Source organism: Ictalurus furcatus, chromosome 3 (assembly GCF_023375685.1).
Source record: "Ictalurus furcatus strain D&B chromosome 3, Billie_1.0, whole genome shotgun sequence".
Classification (NCBI taxonomy): Eukaryota; Metazoa; Chordata; class Actinopteri; order Siluriformes; family Ictaluridae; genus Ictalurus; species Ictalurus furcatus.
This window is the reverse complement of record NC_071257.1, coordinates 33,614,597-33,637,384: the sequence shown is the minus strand read 5'-3', so window position 1 is coordinate 33,637,384 and position 22,788 is coordinate 33,614,597. Positions and strand designations below refer to the sequence as shown.

At 42.7% G+C, this 22,788-nt stretch overlaps 1 protein-coding gene across 1 annotated transcript in view; it reads right to left on the bottom strand.

The window, feature by feature from the left end:
• The window catches only part of galntl6 (polypeptide N-acetylgalactosaminyltransferase like 6), a 255,001-nt gene that overhangs the window by 169,025 nt on the left and 63,188 nt on the right, over nucleotides 1-22,788 (bottom strand). Inside the window, exons 4-5 of the mRNA XM_053622119.1 lie at nucleotides 22,174-22,312; nucleotides 14,836-15,002 (exon numbers count right to left, since the gene is read on the bottom strand). Of these exons, the coding sequence (XP_053478094.1) occupies nucleotides 14,836-15,002; nucleotides 22,174-22,312 (306 nt within the window). The remainder of the gene's footprint in view (nucleotides 1-14,835; nucleotides 15,003-22,173; nucleotides 22,313-22,788) is intronic.

The window sequence follows — 22,788 nt, the reverse complement described above, 5'->3', positions numbered from 1 at the left end:
GAAGACCAATGTCACGCTTTCCTGCACTTACCTGCTCTGAGCTCCACCGGCTCGCTGTCCTTGACTGACTCAACACCATGACGATTAGAGCTCTGGAGGTATGCGATGCCATCAGTACGACTTCACAGCAATCGGATTCAGCCTTTTGGTAACGACGACTAACTAGAACAGACAGAATTTTTTTCTTTTTTTTTTAAAAGACATGAGCTATTACGAGAAGATTTGCCGATCGCTAACTTTTTTTTTTTTTTTTTGCTCCTGCCTCGAGATGATATTATGGTTAGTGAGACGTGTTAAAGCAACGGAAGCGCGCTGTAACTCTGCGGCAATGTAGCATTGTAAAACTGGAGTCGGAGCACTCAGGGTTTTACACACTACCTAGCCTGGGACAAGTCAAATCAACTGTGTGGGAACTCTGCGGTCCTACACTTACCTAAGACTGAGAAGAGTGGACAAATCGTAAATTCATTAGCTAGCTCTCTGAGCATGTGGAAGATTCAGGGTTGTTGCACGGCCACATGTTTCGATAGCCTGGATCTCACTAGATTTAAAAAAAAAAAGAAAAGAAAAACTGGTAGCTAACATAATGTAAGAACGGATGACTGGTTAACTATTTAACTGTGTTAATATAGACTAAGGAAAACAAAAGCGTATATGAAATCCTGGGAAGAGGATGACTGTGTAGCCATAGTCCTTATTCTCTCCTGATAAAGTTACTGGCCAATTTCAACTATGAAATGTGGTGCTGAAAACGAATACAGTATGTTAAGTGTGAAGTGATGTAGCTGTGTGCTGCACTTCATGTTTCCTCTGTTTTGTTTCCCCAATTCAAAACATTTACATGACTACGTTTACATGCACAGCTGTAATCTAATGATTGAGCTTATTCTGAATAAGACGTATAATATTGTGATTAAGGTGTTTACATGAGTCGCTTTTAGAGTATTCCTTTCATGTGATAGAACGTAGATGGATTAACGGCACACGTCATTACGTCCCCACGCCACGCCGTCCGACGTTCCCTCCGGAATTTCACGTATCGACGTACAGTCGGTCTTCGTTATGGGACCGTATACAGTTTCGGGTGTTTTTATTTGTAATTTTTATGAGCGCTTCAAGTGCGGTTAATTATTTGTCGTGCTGTACGTGCAAATAGACGACTGCTTGAAGCCGTGGGCTGCGTCCCAAACCGCGTACTTACCTTCTATATAGTATATAGAGATGCATGTATTTCTCCTACTATACAGCATGTAAGTACGCGGTTTGGGACGCAGCCGTGCTCTCTTGTTTGCCGTCAGACGGTTGAGCGCTGCCGTGTGTGTACGTGTCCTGTTGCACAATGCGGTGAAAACTCCCACACGACGTTAATAGTGTGATTAAGGTGTGTACATGTCTGTAACGCACGTCGATAATGCGACTGAAACAGGAATACTCCGCACGTCTTAATTCCATTTGTGTTTACTCCGAGTATGAGTTTAGTCGGATTAAGGTCATCAATAATCTCAGTTTACATGCTAGTTTCGTAATCAGAGTATCGTCTTAATCGGGTAAATATTGGATCATTGTACTGATGGTCTCTCATCCGTGGATGCTAATTGAAACGTGTGGTAAAACCTTTCTATCGTCAGCCAGAGCGCACGGCGGCCGATGTGTGCAGTGTAGCAGGCGGTGGGATTGGGAACGAGTAGTGACCTGTTGTATAGTTACAACGCTGATGTGCGTCATGTTACGTTTACACCACTGTGGATTCGCAAAAGTCTGTAGGGGTGATTTTCTTTCTCTGATTGTTAAACCTATTTGCTCTCATCATCATCATCATCATCATCGTGTGGGTTTAGATGACTGATGAACTAATGGATGAACTCTCTGCAGGCCTGTCACTTCAGGACTTATAGCCCAGATGTAGAATAAAGTCACATACAGCTCATGACAGCACATGGCACTCTACAGAGGCACACACCCACATAAACACACACCCAGACACACACCCACACACACACCCACACAAACACACACACACACACACACACAGACACACACACCTTCACCATTTATTTGGCCGAGGCCTCAGCTCACAAGGGGGGGGGGGGGGTAGAGAGAGAGGGAGAGAGCGAGAGGGAGGGAGAGAGAGAGATGGGGAAGAGAGGGAGAGAGGGAGAGAGAGAGAGAGAGAACGAGGGAGAGAGCGAGAGGGAGGGAGAGAGAGAGATGGGGAAGAGAGAGAGAGAGGGAGAGAGAGAGAGAGAGAGGGAGGGAGAGAGCGAGAGGGAGGGAGAGAGAGAGAGAGTGAGAGAGGGAGAGAGAGATAGGGAGGGAGAGAGAGAGAGAGAGAGTGAGGGAGAGAGAGGGAGGGAGAGAGAGAGACAGAGAGAGAGGGAGAGAGAGAGAGGGAGAGAGAGGGTGAGGGAGAGAGAGAGAGAGGGAGGGAGAGAGGGAGGGAGAGAGAGAGGGAGGGAGAGAGAGAGAGAGAGAGTGAGGGAGAGAGAGGGAGGGAGAGAGAGAGACAGAGAGAGAGGGAGAGAGAGGGGGAGGGAGAGAGAGAGAGAGGGAGGGAGAGAGGGAGAGAGGGAGGGAGAGAGAGAGGGAGGGAGAGAGAGAGAGGGAGGGAGAGAGAGAGGGAGAGAGAGAGGGGGAGGGAGAGAGAGAGAGAGAGAGTGAGGGAGAGAGAGGGAGGGAGAGAGAGACAGAGAGAGAGGGAGAGAGAGGGGGAGGGAGAGAGAGAGAGAGAGAGAGGGGGAGGGAGAGAGAGAGATATGAGAAATACAGAGTGTAGAAAATATACACATCAAGATCAAACACCGTTTCTTGTGACGGGAAAGATGGCTGTGTTTAATAATGAGCCTGCAAAGTCACCAGACATACACGCATCCAGATCCATTCTTCTGTGCACACAGTTCCCTAGTTTAAAAAATGAAGAATTCAGATTAGTGTTAGTAGGAAAAAAAAACACAATAACAGGCCCTGGGCCTCATCGATCAAACCGCATACAAATTCAATTGTTCGGGACTCGTCCGCAAGTATATTTACACAAACAAACGCACGCTCGTGCTCCTGAGTTTCTGTAGAAGGAGACTAATGTGAACTGTGAATAATTGTATTCAAATCTTACAACCGTGGATGAGTTACTGAGATTCTACATACGGATTACGCTGTCAAGTAAAGAAACCAATCCAAACCAAGACTAGCCATCCATTTAGGACAAAAGTATAATAAAGCCTTATAAAAGGAGGAAGGGCTAGTGTGTGTCCATGGTAGCTGAAGTGCTGCGATGTCTGAGCTACGTTACTGGAAGTTTTAACACACGACACACTGCCCGGTCGCCATTTCGACACTTTCTGTGAGCTTTTACGGAGTTTTGTAGATGCCGCTAGATGTAACTCAGCTGTGCCACGGAGGAGTTTGTTATTTCATGGGAGATTAATGAACATACGGAAGTCTGGAGGGAAATTACAGTTCACTTTGGCGTTGGTAAACATTTACACACAACTCTACGAAGAGATGGATAAACGAGGCCCGTTATTAGTAGAACTAGGACATGCCTTGGTAGAACTACGCAGGAGCTGTCAAGGTTGAGAGAGGCATCTGATTCAGTGCTGCTCAGCCTCGCGTGGTCCTCATGCGTATCCACGGAGGCAGATGGGCTGAACCGGGCAAGCGTGAGCACTTTAGCCTCGTTCTCTAATTAAGCTTTTATTAGCCAAGAAAGCTTCAGAATAGCCGTTTCCACCAGTGACTCTCCACAGGGCACAGAGGTGGGCAGATTGGGCCATAAGCGCTTTGGAGAGTTAGCATACCATCTGCGTATATAAGGATGAGTGTGTGAGGGGTTTCTTTCCAGAGCAACAAAAAGCCATATGGTCAAGTGAATTAAAAAAGAAAAAAAGAACAAAAAAAAAAAAAAAAGACATCTGATGTCTAAAGTAGTAAGAGCGGAGAAAGTTATATTTGATATTCCTCTCAACCTCGGCATGTCACTGAAACTAGAAGAGCTTCTGCAAGCACTTCTGATGCACTTCTGAGATTTACTGCCAGCACTTTCCAAATTCTTTCTTTTTAATTTCCTCTCTATGAAATGTAAGTGTCGCCGTTTCCTCGGTTGCTCTGACACACACAAAACCCGTCCAGATGAAAACATGTGATATGTCGTGTATCCGTGCGTGTCGGATGGACAGTCCCGATACCGCCGAGTCTTGGTGCGCCGAACAGAGACTCTTCCCAGAATTCAACTGGAAAGCCAGGCGCTTATGCCTATTGACAGCGTTTCTGAGGCCAGGCAATGACAGGATTCGATTTTACTTTAACCTCCGATGCCACAGGGGAGCTGAAGCGCTAAACAGTCCATCACTGTCTCTTTTACACACTCCAATCAATCCCATCTTGGGCCTCTCAGAGAGCTTCTGGCCTTAGCCACCCCCTTCGCAGGAAGCCTTGCAGAGACAGCAGAACAGCCAAGGACATCTTCAGAGGGCTTATCTGGTTTAGTGCACTAACCGTCTGAAGACAGCACTCACGTCAACCTCGGTCCCCAGACCACCAAACACGCTAAACCTCAATTATCGTCCTCCAGCAGGTGAATCATTTATACACAGTCACTGGGATAAAAACGACATCCTGTAGTGAACCCTTAAAAGAATACAGGTTTGGCTTCCTTCTAGCCCGCAAAACTGCATCTAATCGTGTAGTAATGATACGTAATCCAATCAAAATACTTCAATAAATACTGTGAAATAAATTTAGCCGGGTATCCATCTGGCCGTCCATTTTCCACACCGCTTGTCCTACACCGGGGTGCGGGGAGCCTGGAGCCTATCCCAGAGGACTCGGGGGACAAGGCAGGGAACAACCTGGACTGGGTGCCCATCACAGGGCACGCTCGCACACACCTTCACACACTACGGGCGATCTGCAAATGCCAATCAGACTACAACGCATGTGTTTGGACTGGGAGAGGAAAACCACAGTACCCGGAGGAAACCCCTGAAGCACGGAGGGAACATGCAAACCCCTTGCCTAGAACAAGAACAATTTGACGTCTCTACTTTGAGACGTCGTAAACATATTTCCCTAATATGATGCAGAATTGTTGGTATTAACGTCCTTACCGTGCTTATGCTTACTGCACAGATCACGTTAGGGAAATGCAGAGCCGAGGCTGTGAAACAGTCTGAGTCGGTCTGTCTAATCACGTTTTAATTGCTAGCTTGATATCTAAGTGTGATTTCCTCATGCGGAGAATGTTACGCTTAGATCAGGCTGTTGGTTACATGCCACGGCGAAATGGACACCAGCCTAACGGGTCCGGTTTGTTCTCCGAGTGGAGCGAGAGAAAAGCGTTTACTCTATCGTCGTGAGTCCAGTTCAGAGCGTTTCGAAAACGCTCTCCCAAGCGAGAGATTCGAAAACGCCGTTTTTCATGCAGCAGCATGGACTGATAAAACGGAGATGTTCAAAAACGATGGCGTGTTTTTAGTCACGTGATGCACTCGCGTGACCCATTCGACTCAACGAAATTAGCCGAGCTGTCTGGGTGGGAGGGCCGACGTTACGCTCTCCCCTGTGAATCACAGCGACGCTAGGATTGGGGCGATATGACAATATAATATCGATTCCGTGATAAATTATATCGATATCGTGATATCTTCTGATTCGAATTTAACAAAAAAAAAATTCTCCATTTCAGTGTTAAATATTATAATAAAATGAATGAATAAGTTTTTTAAAACATGAAAAATAAATAAATAAAAGGAATAATTTTGAACTGTTTTTTTTTTTTTAAATGAAACACTACAGTATTACAGGCAGGTTTGTGAGCAAACCCATATATCATAATACACATCATGTTTTACTAAACACGTCATATCGGCCACCCCTGCTATCCGACGGTGTCGTGTATGCGGAAGAGGACGGACAGCGCTCCATGGATTGTTCGAAAATGGGGTGAAAAACAAAAGAATCCACAATGCACTGACACTATGGCGTCACAAGCTGTTACGTATGAACGGGGGTCAAGCCGAGAGCGATGATGAGGCTCCTGTTTGACTGACATTTACATCAGGGGATGAAACTCGACACGATGATGTGGATAATGATGCAGATATCCAAGCGATTACTATGTGCTATGGTTTAAATCGTTGCCGCTAATGTTTTTTCCATAAACGGAAAATGCAGCGGTAGACGCGGCTTGCCTGCTAATGCCTGTTAACTTATAATATTCGACCGTGTTAAGGTAATTGAGCTCGTATAGACCCAACATCTTTATAATCAATTTGAATAATCTACGGTCGCCTTTTATTATAAATGAAATAAAGGATATTATTGAGCGTGGAATGGGCGGGATTTATTCGGCTGTCGGCTATGAATAAAGGTAGATATAAAGTTAGACATACTCTTCATGGCCATACGTTAGTTTTCACTAGAGATGCAGCAATGTATCGGCCGATAAAGGCAATTTTTCCCGTTATCGGCCCTATCGTTTAGAAACATCAGATGATCAGGGCCGATTACATCCTGTCGATCAAAAGAGGCGGAAAAACACGTCGATTACGTGCGGTGTGTAAAGATGACGTCTCTTGTGTGGAATGACGACATAACTGCAGTCTGTAATCTCTATAATCTCTGTAATTTCTGCACTGGTAAAATTTTACACCGGACGCTGCAGCAGTGAAGCGGGAGTTTTGGCGTCGAGTCGGATTTATTTTTGCCGAGCTGCTCGAGCTGAATTAAAGGGCCAGTACGCCGCTGAAATATTTAAATAGTATTAGAATAGTATATTTCATATCCAGTTAATGTTAATGTAGAAAAAAGTCGATATTATATATGACCAGTTTGATGTTCAGTGATGAAGTAGAAATGCTCGTGTTTGTGGAGAGTGAATGTGAGACTAACAGGAGGGTTTTTTTTTTACAATTCAGTCAATGTTAATATGAATGAATAACATTCAATAAGTTAATAACCTTGCTTTAATCTTCAGAATTGAGTTGATGTGTTCATGTTAATTAGAGTAATGTGTTTTCTGTTGATGACACCGGTTACTGTGAAATGACTTGAAATGGAAAGAATACAGTTTTTATTTGCATTTCTTTCAGAATTGTGGAATTAATTATTATTCATTTAAAAGAAGGGATAAAAGGCAGAGGTATCGGTATCGGTTATCGGTATCGGCCGATCTCGCTCTGAATAATCGCTTATCGGTATCGGCTGGGAGATTTAGTATCGGTGCGTCTCTAGTTTTCACATTTTATGTATTAAAGTGCTTGATTTTAGAGCCCCGGTGTTCACCTTCCGTGGAACTGGGCGCTCATTTGATCAATAAACCGAGAGAAAAAGCATTTATTCCACACATAAATCTCTCCAGGTAAAACTTCAATCCAAGCAATGACTCTGACCAAATAATGACTTTGCTTAAGCTTACAAACATCGATCGGCCGGATCCCGAACCAGCCAGCATACGACACATTAGTTCCTTCCTTATGCCGAGTATATTATTGCTCGGACGCACTCTGTATTTTGCGGTTATTTTCCCCACAGCTAATAACGAAGTCCCAGTTTTCAGTGGCGAACTCTTGAAGAACTTCTTCCCCCCAAACCTTATCGTTTCTTTCAAAGCACCTTTGAAAGAGTGAGACGTTTCAGATCTCCCACTGTGCACTGGTATAACGTATAGGCGGCGTGTTTTTTGCAGGAGCTGTTGACGAAGAACTGAACGAGAACTCGTGAAAAAGTGCTGAAAGACTGAAGCGACTCACATTGTGCAGGTGTCAGCTTTCAGCCTCAGCTGGTCCGATTGTAGTAATTACGCTGTCTTTAATTGTGAACCGCTCGACGTGTCTCGGGGAGCAAATCACCTGAATTCCCGCTGTTTGTGTCACAACAGCGGCGCGGAAACGAAGCTCCCGGAAAGCTCGTTTTATCATCCGGAGATTTTTTCCTTTTTCATTCACGAGTCAAGGACATTCAGGTGGGAAGCGTGGCCAGGCTGCGAGATTCACTCCTGTCATACGCACAACAAACGTACAACAATGTAAAGCAATCGCTCACTGTCGAGCTGGGTTTGCCATTGTGTGTGTGTGAATTCATACAGTGCATGTATGCATGTATTCTGGTTGTGCTTATGAAGGAATAATCAGAGAATCCATAACAGCACACTAATTAATGCCTACTGCTGCAGCTAAAAGGGCACACGGAGGCTAATCAATAATCCGCGCACATTCTGCTCTTTTAAGGTGAAAACACAAACGGTGTGAAGTCAGGCGCTCATCTCATCCTCATATTTCTCTCCTGAAAATAAGGCAGTCCCAGAGCACCAAGTCCTGAGAGAGTGGTTCCTCTATTAAAGCTATTAAATCTGCTCAAACAGAAGCGGTGCTTGTGTTTAAGGTATGTTTTCAGAATATGAACTCGCTGAGAGCGGGACACGTTGCAAAAGCAGAAGGCTCAGGATGGCTTCGTTTCAATCCGTAATCGTTTGAGGAATAAAACACTCAGAGGTGTGCTCTTAAAGGAAAATGATCAATGACTGAGTGGTGTAATGACGCCCAGAGTTACCGTTACCACCAAAAGCGGACGATTTTCCTATAAAAGGCGCAACCCATACAAAATGTTTATGGATTTATAACACAGCAGTTTGCCAGTGGAGCAGTTAGAGAACAACACATCGTCGCTTTTTATCCATTTAATGCTGCGGCATATCTACAGAGTTAGTTCCTGTTCTTCACTTACGTTATAGTAGCTGTAAACAAATGCTCCGTGATTTATTATTATTATTTTTTTAACTCTCACTTGAATTTAATAAGACAAAAACAACACACACACACACACACACACACACACACATACTTGTGCAAGTCTGTATCGGGGACTACATGCTGGATCCTCCAATGCGGGGACCTGTATTTTTAAAAGGTTTAGGAGCAAACCAAAGACAGACTCGTGTTTCAGTTGAAGCTGTAAAAACGTCTGTCACTTCAAATTAAAGAAAAAACTTTAATAAAGCAATGTGACATTTTTCCACATTCTGGGGACAATTTCTAGTAGACCAAACTTGTGAGGACGAGCGGACACACACACACACACACACTATTATTCTGGTATGTCCCTATATTAATAGGAATGCGAGTACACACACACACACGTGTCATGTTACAAAAAAATCGCAACATGTACATTCCTCTAAATACTTAAAGTTACAGTTTTACCTTTTGAGACTCCTTCCATAAATGTTAAATAAGCATCTCCTTCACCTTATCAATCATCACACACACGGTTACAAATCTGTTTATCTTCCACACACGTCCCTGGGTAAGTTCTTACTGCAGAAACAAAAATAAATGAGAACGAGCACATTCATATAAACCTGAGACCGGGATTGTACAGATGCTTCATAATGAAATTCCAGAACGTTCAAGGACTTTTCAAGCACTTTGTTTTCAAGGACTATACAAGACATGTCATTCAAACATATTCGTATATATTATAATAATTAAAACACATCCGATTTTTATGGCGCCTTTTCCAGTCATGCTGGACTAAATTTGCATTTCCCAGGCACTGCTTCCGTCACGATTGGAGGTGGAGATGGGTGCGAACGCGCAGAATAAGTTTTAATAAAGACCCAAACGAAACACAAAAAAGGCACTATGACCTTGTGGCAAAACACTAAGGCAAAGACTAAACATAAACCAAAGACCGTAAACACGGCAACAGCAAACTGTGGCTATATACACGAGTTAACATGAACATGATTCAGGTCCAGGTGGTCATGTGACTGACGGAGTGCAGCGCAATGGCTGTGATGGCTTAGTGGTTAAGGCTCTGGGTTACTGATCAGAAGGTCAGCGGTTCAAGCCCCAGCACTGCCAAGCTGGGCCCTTGAGCAAGGCCCTTAACCCTCTCTGCTCCAGGGGTGCCATATCATGACTGACCCTGTGCTCTGAAAACAATTTTACTGCTCTACTGTATATGTGACCAATAAAGCTTCATCTTCACCATAACGTCGATATGCTCCTGAGTGACAGGAGCACTGTTGTCAACAACTTTCCATGGAAAGTCGCTGGATGATGTCACGCGCTAATTAACATTATCCGTTACGTCATCGCATACTTGCGTTCCGCCTAGTGTCGGCCCTTTACGTCTGTTTACTTCTCTAATGATCTCTGTGCTCGCGTGCTGTATTTTAATGCAGTAATACATATTTTTCTGTTTCTGTTGCCGGACAACGGAACGAGTATGAAATAGTGACTGAGACGCGGCCCGTTAAGGCTACGTGTTAACCAGCAGCCACGTCCGAGCTGCTGCCACGCCTACGTTTACGTGTAAAGTGAAGTGACGGGATGCCTGTCTTGTTCTTTCTCTCGCACAGAATGTACTGCTCCTCCCTGCCTCTCACTGAACAGCGTAGCCGCAGAGAGAGGTGTACCTCTGGGGGGAACGCAGGACCTCACGCTGGCAGGGCAGTACTCTCAGTGACTCTCTTCTACAGAAAAGCAGCTACGGTTTGTCCAAAGAAGTCCTAGATATATCACTAGGTGCTTTTTTTTTTTTTTTTTGGCAGGAAATAAAGCCACTAAAGGGGTCTAAAAAGTGGACCGGAACTGTTTCTGTTAAAACGAGTGAGCGGATAGCGGGAGGACGGGGACGGAGGGTCTGCAGCGGGGGCTCGAACATCGAGTCAGAGCACTGTATTGAAGTTCTATCAAAAATAAATACAGTTATTTAGCGATTTCGTATTTATTGACCTTTTACGATTCAAGCTCTTTTTCCAGCACCGCTGAACATTTTCCAGTACTTAAATCTCAAAACTCAAGCACTCAAGCACCCTGCTGAGATTTGCAGCTGCACTCCCGTCAGAGCTGCTGTTATAAAACATTCATCCACACCTTCGGACCAATCAGAATCGAGCATAACAGCGCTGCGGTACACTTATAAAGAGTCCATATCTGTTGGAAAGTCATGTGAAGTTAAGCTGAAGTACTCGGCGATTGTTCTAATTAAATTAGGTATATTAGTGTAGATGTGCGGAGTTTTATATCCATCTAACGTTTAAATAGATCAGACTAGTGAGCATAAAAAAGAGAATTTCTGGGGTAATGTGAGCTTCAATAAAGAGGACGTTTAATTACAGGACGATTACCTGGAGCCGAATGGAACGGATTTCGGTTTGCAGCCCGGGTATAATGAGAGATTTAATGAGAGCGATGCGCTAGCTCGGCGTGACTGTTACGGATTAAGGGTTTCTGAACGTTTTACCTTTTGAAAACGTCCAACCAAGCAAAATATCATAAAGTTCAGGTCGCACTTGTACGTCTTGGTGTGGTCTTTGAAGGCCAACCAGAAGTACGTCTTGAGAGCTTTGAAGGCCAAAAGTGGAGAAGGTTCCACGTGAACAGCAGATATATGTGTCAGCGGGATGAGCGAATGATGCTTGTTCCTCCTCATGACCTCTTCAGAACTTGATGTACATCAAAGGAAATGTGTTATCACGCTGCTCTAGGAGAAATCGGATGGGGCAGGAGCTTTCATATCACTCGTGTATATATATATATATATATATTGCCATTTCCGTTTACCTGATGCTTTTTTCCACAGGATCCAACCAAACAGCTGAAGGTTAAAGCTCTTGCTCAAGGAGCAAATGTGAAATGCTGGGATTTGAACTCATAGCCCTCTGATCAGTCACCCAACGCCTTGACCACTGAGCCACACTTCACTCTACAGTCAAGCTGAGGTTTAAACACAGAGGGTTTTCTCTCTCTCTCTCTCTCTCTCTCTCTATAAAACATGAATTTCATTATCCTTTATCCCGCCAGCATATACAATATTATCCGTATTGCACCATGTATAAGCTTTCACTTCCACAAAAAACCGCGAACATAACAACATAACAAGATGTACTCTAAATGTTAGGGCAGACGTATTCAAACTTTCTGAACTCCAAAACGTTCGCCAGAGAGTGACAGTTAATATCAGCAGGTTCAAAACACCTACGCAAATGTCAATTGGCTCATCTGGCGTTTTTATTATCAAAAAAATCAGGCATGATTTGAATGACTTTCCTGCTCCAAAAGGCTGGCAGGTCTGATGCAGTCTTTTGATTAGACCTTTTTTATTGGTATTTTCCACCTCACCCATGGCCCTCTGCAATGCCCTACATTTTGATAACCTGTGTTGCTTCGGCTGGTTCAATAGATGACTCATGTGGATGTGGGGGTGTGGACTAGTTGGGGTGGTGGAAAAAACATCGAGGTAGGTGGTAAAGAAAGTAGAATGGGAAATGAGTGATTGTCTAATCCCAATCCCAAAGAAATTCCTCCTGCAGCTATATTTCTTTTTGTCAAACTTGTAAATTTGCAAATACACCTGAAATAAAATCATCGCACTGTGGCACAGTGTGGACCATTCGGTGCCACGGGTTGCACATCACTATCCAATCCTATTCATCACTAATGGGTTTCTTGCTACACTGACAAAACCGCACCAAGTTCTGAACCAAGTTCTGATTTTTAATTATAAAATAAGACGACAGTTCGACTAGTCATTTAAAACAATATTTATTGTTCGACTGTTAAAAATTTACCCGTAGTAAATGTAGCTTTAGTGATATATTCGTGTTGTGTTTTTTGGAAATCTCATATCTGTATTCGCTGTGGTAAAATAAATAATAAATAAATAAATGCACTCATTTCTCCTAACGGCTCAGAAAAGACTAGAAAAAAAATAGCCCCGTTCGAGCGTCGTGCGTTAAGAGTCTCAACGTCACGATACCGGGAAGACAAATCGACATCGCGTCTATAGTCGATGCGTTTTTTGACCTTTTTCCCATTTAATAATGGGAATGTGATGATTAAACAACGACGTATACAGTGAGAGCAGAAAGAAAAGCAGGAGGAAGTCAGAGGAAAATCAATCACACTAGTATGAAAGGAATGCGGTGACATTCTGACAGTCTGTCAGTCAGTGCCTTCCCAGACTGTACACTAACAAGAGCTCTCTCTCTCTCGCTCTCTCACTTCCCCTTCCTGTCTGTCTGTCTCTCTCTAGCTGGAATTGATGGCTCGGGACAGCCTTCCTTAGAGGTGCTGTCTAGATAAGGACAGCGTGACACCTGCCAGCGGGGGATCACCTCCATGGCTTCTGTATACCAGGGGCTTCTGAGTAAAAGAAATGACGGGACCAAAAAACCCCATATATATATATATATATACATACATACAGCGCCTTGTGGTAAACATCGTTTGAAATGATTTCATCAAATCTGATGCTTTTTCACCATTAAAACATAATAAATATGTTTAGAATTAAGTAATTACTGACGTATTTTTCCCAACAGGTGTAAACAGGTATTTACAACTGGGTGTACTGGGAGAGATTTTGGTAGTCGAATGTACAAAATGACATCTCAGACCTGCTAAATTAATTTAGCAATAACATTTTTAATCTGGTTTAAATGCGTCTTTATCCCTTTTTATGTGGATAATCACTTGGGTGCATTTGTGCATCTCTTTGTGAATAATCTCTATTCAGATGAGCAGCATACACACACACACACGACACGTACGTGCTAATAAAAATGAGGAAATAAATAAAGTAATAGCACATAAACCCAGTACAATACATTACAATGCGAATATAAATATAAATATAAATATATATAAAACAACGGTGGCTCTGTTATGTTTTATTTATTATTCAGGCATGTTTTGGCTCCACTTGCGCCCCTTAGAGAGAAGACTCGCTGCAAAAAAATGAAACCCTGCACTTCCTCTCACCTTTGTGTTCTATTCTGTTGGCGCGCTCTCTTCCAGGATGAAGAGACATGGCGTGAGGGCGCGCTGAACGCTTTGTTGAGGATCTTACGTTATGACCTTCACACTCACCCGATCTCAAGCTGTTTGAACGCTGTGGGAGGTTTTGGAGCGACATGTTCTCCGCTGGCGTCGTCAAAACGCTAAACGAGGAAAGATCTTTGGAAAGAACCGTGTTCATGGCTCCGGTATGGTTCCAGACACTCGTACAATCTACGGAGCATTAAAGCTGTTCTGGCGGCTTGCTGTGACCTTTATGCTAACACACTTTACTCTAGACTTTTCCTTTCTTTTATCGTCCCAGTCCAGGCTCAAAGCGGATGAGTTGTAAAGCTTGTTGGTGGCCTGTAGCATTCATTCATTCAGCCTGAAGCTGAATTCACTCGATTCAATACGGCTATTTCGATTCATTTTTTTAGCCTGAGAGTATCTAGCGTTTTTATAGCACGATGATTACAGCATTACCATCAACATCAATTCAATCAGAGAAAGAAGACGAAACGTTAAATACTAGCAATGCCAAGTGGTTCTCTTTGTGCAGCTGACCTCCCAGTAAATTGCAATGAACCAAAACTATTTTGTTCATTGCTTTTTGACAAAACTATTTTGTTCATTCAACTATTTTGTTCATTGTCCCCCCCATTCAACTTCGTCTTCATGCCATTGGCTAAAACAATAAAACACAATTTTCGAGGTCACAGGCAAATATCTTTCGAAATGTCACAAACACAACAGGGAAATGTATTATACAGTATGCGAGCTGCTAGGCATGTTCTTCCACACGTCGTACACTCGGTGTGCTACCGCGTGCCGTTGAGCCACGTGACGCGAGTGACGTTTCTCCTTGGTCGAATAGGCCTTGCTTCTGATTCAAATCATTTCAAGGAATTTAGCGTAATGTGCTCTAAATCTCTAACGTTCTAGCTCTACACATAATCGAAGCTACTTCTCAGACTCTTCTCCGCATGTGGTCACTCGTATCGCAGGAAACCCCAGCAGATGGGACGGAGGGAGAGATGGAGGGATTGGCGCTTACCTCGATCGCTGTAGTCATCCACCAGAACGATCTCGGCAATCAGGTGATCAGGAGTTCGGTTTACGATGCTGTGGACGGTGCGGAGAAGAGAACTCCAGCCCTCGTTATGGAACGGGATGATGATACTGGTGTTGGGGAGATTCTCCAGGTACAGCTTCTGCTTACAGCTGACAGACAGAGAGAAAACGAGACAGATAAAGACGAGAACGAGCGAGGCTGTTATCAGCGCATTATCAGTCCATCAACCGTTCCATGATTACATGTTTGTTTGGCCAAAACACTGTCATTCGTGTAATGAATAGATAGATCTACTATGCTGTACCCCAGCAAGTTTCGGAGTATACGGGTATAGAGCTGAGCGCAAGTCTGATCATAAATCACCGTTTAAAAAGCCTTGTCACTCCCCCTGCTCTAATAAAGCACTCAGAAATCTGCGCCTTAATTCTCTTTCAACAAAGATTGAAGTGGCAGATGAAGCAACGCTTTACAGCTCACACCAGTCTCTAATTCACCACCCTGACAAAGCTGACACACGGCCCATTATTTATAGCTCGCACGGAACCACGGGACCGGCAGTCTTAAAGAGCTCTGCCTTTAATACATTCACACAGTAAATTAAAAGATAAATAGAAACAGCTTCTGTGAGAGGTTGATTGCAAAAGCAAACCCCAGTGAGTAGAACTGGAATGGAAACATATGCTACTGTGTACTGTAAATAGGTTTGATGGCGGAGAAGCGAAGTGCTCCGAGGAGAGCAAAAAGTAAATAAAAATAAATTCTATGACTATCCGGTGTGGTAATTCTACAGTATGAAGTGTCACACGGAGAGAAGTTTAAAGACGAGTGTGTAACATTTACGGAGAACAAAAGCAGGACACGATCCACAATCTAGGTCAAAAGGAGGCTCCACATCATCCAATTAAGCACCAGCCTGACGAGGGAGACTTGGACAGACAGTACACAGAGGTAGAGGTTTAGGTGCGATGTGAAGAGTATCAAGCTGATCCCTGTGGCGACAATCTGTCTGTTAGTTCTTTCATCTGACTGCCTGCTGAAAACGTGTGCCCTTGCTTCCTGTCGTATCCTTTCCACAGTTCTGAACCATTTATACCACGATGGGAATGGCGTCTGACTGCAGTACTTCCAGAAAAAAAAAAAAAATGGGGCAATGGTTTGAAGCAAGTCCGCTTTCTGGACACTTTACGAGGCTTTAGAAACGTCCCGACGTGTCTTGTCGGTGTGCTCTAATTGACTGTTGGCTTGCATTTGGTAAACAGAAGTCATTTTAGCACAGTTCTACAAATACTGTATGACAATTCGGGGCGGTTGTGGCTCAGGTGGTAGAGCGGGTTGTCCACTAATCGTAGGGCTGGAGGTTCGATTCCCGGCCCGCGTGTCTCCATATGCCGAAGTGTCCTTGGGGCAACACACTGAACCTCAAGTTGCTCCCGATGGCAAGTTAGCACCTTTGCATGGCAGCTCCGCGACCATTGGTGTGTGAGTGAGTGAATGGGTGAATGAGAAGTGCAGACCATTGAAATTCCAGGCCTTGTTCCATAACTACACTATATGTCCAGATGTATGTGGACACATAACCATCACACCCATATGTGCTTTTTGAACGTCACATTCAGCGTTCCCTTTGCTGGCCAGGTACTGACGTTGGGGGAGGAGTTCTGGGGTGCAGTCGGCGTTCCAGTTCATCTCAAAGGTGTTCAGTTGGGTTGAGGTCAGGGCTCTGTGCAGGAAACTCGAGTACTTCTACTCCAACCTTAATACACCATGTCTTTACAGAGCTCAGTTTGTGTACAGAGGCACTGTCATGCTGGAACAGGTTTGGGCGTCTTAGTTCCAGTGAAGGGAAACTTTATATAATTCTACAGCATACACAGACATTCTATACAATTTGTGGTAACAGGTTGGGGAAGAACCACGTACAGTACGAGTGTGATGGTCCGGTGTCCACAAACCATATAGTATATATTGTCCAGGATTTCCCCTCTGATCATGCAGTATTCATATTTGTTTTACGTTCCTGTCACGTTTCCTTTCTTCCTTGTTCGCACCATAATCGACATTTTGCCTCGATTTTGCGTCTCGTTTCCGATTGTGTCCAGGTGCTCTGTGCGTCGTTTCTAAAGAGTCGAGCCCTGATATTTCATTATTGGAGTGCGAATCATACCGTGCGTCCTTGTCGTTAAGTCCGAGCGTTTGTTTTCTTGTTTCCGTGCTCTGTTTCCTGATTCAGACCCTCGCTGGTTTTGTGGTGATTATGCGATTATCCCGTTTTCGTGCTGTCTGCCTTTGCTTCGGATTAGGTTGATGATTACTGGTTTTGCCATAATAAACGACACGCTGATGTTACACATTTGCATTATGCCTCTTCAAACAAACCGCAAGTTACAGCATTGCTGTACTGAAGGTATTTTTTATGTCATTTCAGTGAATTATCTTGGAGATCTCAGGTGGCTAATCAAGTCACAATATTATGTCTGAAATAGTATACTTTTAAAGGGGATTTTTCCTCTTATTTTTAGCTAGTTGGATATAGCTAGATGTGTACACTGTTATTTTTGTTTTGTTTTGTTTTTTCCTCAGATGTAACGATATATAAACTGGCATCTCCGTGCATACTGAATGACAAATGTTTCAATTTCCCTGCTGTTTCCAACTCTGAATTTATAGCTGCATTACTCAGTGTGTCACCTGCCATAGTAAAACCCACTCACTCCAGCCTCCGTGCCGAGCTACTGAATCACATAGCGGGCCATTTTTACACACCCTCTCCTGTTTCTGGATCAGTGTTTTTTTCCCCCAGATATTTATCAGCACAACGAGACGAGACGCGGGACAGTCTGCGCTGCCGTTCTGAGCCGCTTTTGAGAAACGCAGGCCGCTGTCTGAAAGCAGTGTTCCACATCCAGCATGCAGAGCTGCACGCATCCACTGGGCGTGAAAATAAACAGACCTGCACCAGAAACAAGGCCTGAATTGGGACTTGCAATAGCACAGCTGTGATCTAGTCTCAAAAGGTGCTTTGTGTTTCAAAAGCCTGCAAACTATCCTTCCTGGAGATAAAGTGGGACTGGACTCCATTCTTGATCCATCCCTGGCTTTCTACTCGTCTCATAAGAAGCCAGAGCGGATCTTTCATTATCGATGAAACTGCTTGACCCTCGGCTACATGAGTTATTAGTGGATTTGTTCTTGCCAGGGGAAAATCCATGAAAAAAATAAATAAATAAAACGCTTTCATGGGCAGCAAATGGTGCGGATTGGTTAGTCTCCTGAGAACAATTAATGATCAGTCCATCAAAGAGCTCATCTGTTGAAGGGGTGAGTGCGAAACAAGGTGATCTCCTCCACAGTAATCCACACCTGGCCTTTACTTTTGACTATGAAGTCTCTAGATGAAAGAGACTCACTAACAGTAAAGTGAAGTGCACTGAAAGGACAAAAGAAGTGGAAACTGTAGGTATTTATAGAGCGCTAATAATCGATTACGAAATGACGAATCTCATTATCGATTGGTCGGTCTGCGCACAGCACGGGGCACATTTACTCGTTGTGTTAATTCTGTTCGGAAAACACGTATCGGAAAAATGGCAGAGAGGACAGACCAAAGTTGTGTACCAACTGACATGCAATACACTATGCACTTACACTATGCATTATGTACTCTTCCGTCTAGTGTATGAATTTTAGAAGGGTAGTATCGTCTAAAATGAAAACCGTGGTTTTTACTAACCGGAAGTATACACTGTTGGCGTCAAACGTATGTAATGTGACGCCGCTAGCTTTAACAGAACACCCAGAGTCAAACAAAATAAATTCCTTCAGTTTACTGTTCATGTCAGCGTTACCTTCTATACCCTACATGACCTCACAATCAGACGGAGGCGGAATCGTCAAGTGACAGCGGAAAAAAAAAGTGTGCGACCTCCAAGTCCTCTAAGATATGGGTGCATTTTATATTAAATGCCATGAAGAAGATTGTAACCTGCAAACTTAAGTAGCACGGAAGCACGACAGTGATGCACGAGCACAAACTTATGTTCATATCCAAAATGCTCCGCTGTATGTAAGGGCTTGGGGAAACTGGTGAGAGTTGCTTAAAGGTTTACTTTAATTCAAGTTTATTGTCATTATATGCTGTATTTGCGCACTTACAGTGTAAATTCTGACATTTATTATAACGGGAGCGATCTGTTAGTAACGAAGCCGCGTTGCTCCTCACTTGCAGTGTAGATGCGGTGATAAACAGTTTAGCGCAAGTTAGATTTGTAATGTCTAATTAAAATGATACGATCAAAGTAAACACAAGTAAAACAATATGACTAAAAGTGAGGAACACAAACTAATTTAGGACTGTAGTTGAATTTATATATATATATATATATATATATATATATATATATATATGTTAACTGGACAAACAGTTGTGCTAATGTAAAGTTTTAGTCTAAGTTTCTATGTGTAACACGCAGTTTGTGTAATTTGATATTGTGTATTGCTACAGATTAATTGATTATGAAAATAATAATTAGTTGCAGCACTATATACAATAAAATTTTTAAAACACAGTATTTATGATAGAGCACATTAAAGAACCAAAATACACTCACTAACGAATTGACTAGAAGCCTGTAAGGATTAGTACAAACTATGAAACCTATATTCAACAAGCGCTAACAATAACCTTCACAGGTATTTTTTAAAATCTATTGAGCTGGCGTTCCGAATGTTTTCAGGGGAAAGCCTGCCTCAGTTAATCACTCGGAATGGTCTGTGCTACTGCAGGAGAACAGAACGATACACCAGATTTGAAAATGTTTAAAGCTTTAAATGTCATACAGTCGTGTGAAAAAGTAAGTAGACCCCATGGAAATTGTTGGAAATAGCTTTTTTTTTTTTTTTTTTTTTTTTTTTTTAACATATTTGGGCAAGCAAACATTTGATCATCTTTGAAACAGTACCTATTAATAAAGTTAATACTTGATGAACAAAACCATGAGGAAAATGAGCTTTTTCAATCATTTATTCAACAGATGGTCTCAGAAGCTGGTATTGCCCGCTTTAGCAGAAATAACTTCTTGTAGGCTTTTGCGTAATTGTCCACCAGGATTGCTGGAATATTTGACCACTCTTCCATGCGATATTCTTTCAGTTGCGAGTTTTTTGAGGGTTTTCTTGCATGTTCTGCTCGTTTCAAATCCTCCCACAGCATTTCAATGGGATTCAAATCCTGGCTTTGACTAGGCCGTTCCATAACCCTCCATTTCTTCTTTTTTTGAGCCGTTCCTTGGTGGATTTGCTTGTGTGCTTAGGATCATTATCCTTTTGAAAAGTCCACTTTGGGTTCAACTTCAACTTTCGAACAGATGGCCTCACATTATCTTCAAGCACTCTTTGATATGATGCAGAATTCATAGTTGAATCAGTGAACGTAAGCTGTCCAGTCCCTGAGGCAGTGACGCAACCCCAAACCATAACATTTCCACCACCGTGCTTCACAGTTGGTATGAGGTGCTTCTCCTGAAAAGCTATCTTTGTTCTGTGCCAAACATGTCTGCCGTTACTGTGACCAAACAACTCTATCTTTGATTCGTCTGTCCAGAGCACATTATTCCTAAAGGCCTGGTCTTTCCCTATATGCTCATTGGCAAACTGTAGTCTTGCTCTAATGTTTTATTAAATGAAATTTTGGGGTTCTTGGAGACTTACTTTTGCATCAGACGGTCTGCTCTTGGGCCGAATTTGCTGGGAAGGTCAGTCCTGGACTAATTGGCGGTCGTTTGAAATCTGCACCACTTTTAGATGATTTTCCTTACAGTGGAATAATGTATTTCAAATACAAGACTTGTAGGCATCCACAATCTTTCTTTCTGAAAGCCTTACAGAACTCTTTAGATCATGGCATGATGACACCACACACCTCAATAACAAAGGGAACAGCAAACACATATTTGTGAGAAAAAAGTCAGTATTGTGAGATGTAACCTCAAATCTGTGAGAATAAAGTCAGTATTGTCAGAACTGTGACTCGCAATTGTTGGAAATAAAGTCGGAATTGCGAGGTATAAATTCCCAATTGCGTTTAAAAAAATGTTTTCTCTGTGGTGGAAATGGGCTTCCATAGGACAGAGCTTGTTATACCCATTAAAACTAAACTCACCGAGACTTTCTTGCATTATGACGCCACCAGGTTTGTCAACATTACCCGATGGAGTGGTACATAATGTTCTGCTGTTAATTCAATGACTTGAAAAGATGAAAATTTTAACCCTTATCTCTGCTTCCTAATTAAAGTCTTAACAGCGATACCGAGCTCCAGAGGATGTAAAAAACAAAACATAAATGATCCGATCATGTCCTCATTTGCATACTGATAATCCTAAAACTGGTGTTCTCTCAGACGTGAAATAAATAAATAAAAAATTTAAACTAAATCCCTGGTACGTTTCCTCCATGTTACTGTATTCTGAAGACCAACAGCTTATTTTTCCGCCATCTTTGCTCACCCTATTGGGAGATTTTTGGATGGAAACGTATTGTTTAAGAATTCGATTACCAGATTAGGGTGACTGATCGGAAGGTCGTGAGTTCAAACCTCAGGACTGCCAAGACACCACTGCTGGGAACTTGAGCAAGGTCCTTAACCCTCAACTGCTCAGATGTATAAATAAAATAAATGTAAGTCGCTCTGGATAAGCGGGTCTGCCAAATGCCATGCGTGAAAATGATGCTACGCATAGACAAGACATAGAAAAAGTTTAAAAATGGCTTCCTTTGTAACTTCAGTTTGTTCACAGGTTAAATAAATAAATAAATAAATAAATAATGGTCTGTTTCACGATTCCGAGGCAGAAGTCACACAGAGGTGACTGGCATGCAGTTGAAAATACAGTGAAAATCCAATTAAAGTGTAGTAGATAAACAGATAAGTGAAATAAAATAGAATAACTCAGAGATGGCAACAGGGTCAGTGTTTAACGTTCGAAGCTAGTGATTGGTAGATTGTTAGATTAAATCTAATGACTCCTAGAGAACAATTGTTTGACCCTAGAGAATTGCAATTAACCCTCAATTATTCCGCTGAATGCTCTGGACTCAGCCAAGTCACTTTGGACTCAACCGTGAGGTGACTGGCAAATAAATAAATGTAAAGGTAAATATAAGACATTGTCCATGTATTCAGTATTTCAATCTACAGTAGTTACTAATAAACAGATGTATAACTGATTTACGTAACTTAACTTACTAAAGTTCCTTCAAAACTAATACAGATGATCCATAGGGAGGATAGATCTTTTCTTTTTTTTTTTATCTTTTACTCACTTGGGGTGTCTGATGTCGGGCAGAGAGCGATCCAGTGCGATGTTGTTGCTCACGTAGATATTAAAGCCGTTCTCTTTGTACACCGAATCATCACACTCGTCCTCTGCAAGCGGGTACGGCTTCCCCTGCTCTCCTTTCCCTACGACACACACATAAACATCGTCTTCGAAATGTGCATGCTTTTGTATGTGCTTGAGTGTGTGTGCGTGTGTGTGTGTGTGTGTGTGTGTGCGCAGGAAACCTTTGGTAATTAGAATTCCAGGCTTTTCATTTCGAAGCTGGTGTAAACAGTGAGAAAGATGAACGTTTAGCAGTGTATCTCCATGATGTACAGTAAATTTGCTGCTTATTGCAGTTGGTTCAAGGTTACTCATACGAAACAAATTTGGGGGAGAAAAAAAGAGGAGAAAATAACACCGCCAATCATTTAATCATGAGATTTTGGATCAAAGTATTTTCATTTCAGTGTACGTTTATAAAACTCGATTGAGTGACCGGCCAAAATTAAACACTGTAAATGCTACGAGTATCACGGAAAAGGGCTCGCTGACATCCATCAATCAAGAATGGCTAATCGACAAAATCGGTACGTTTTTGTCTCACGTCATTTGAGGG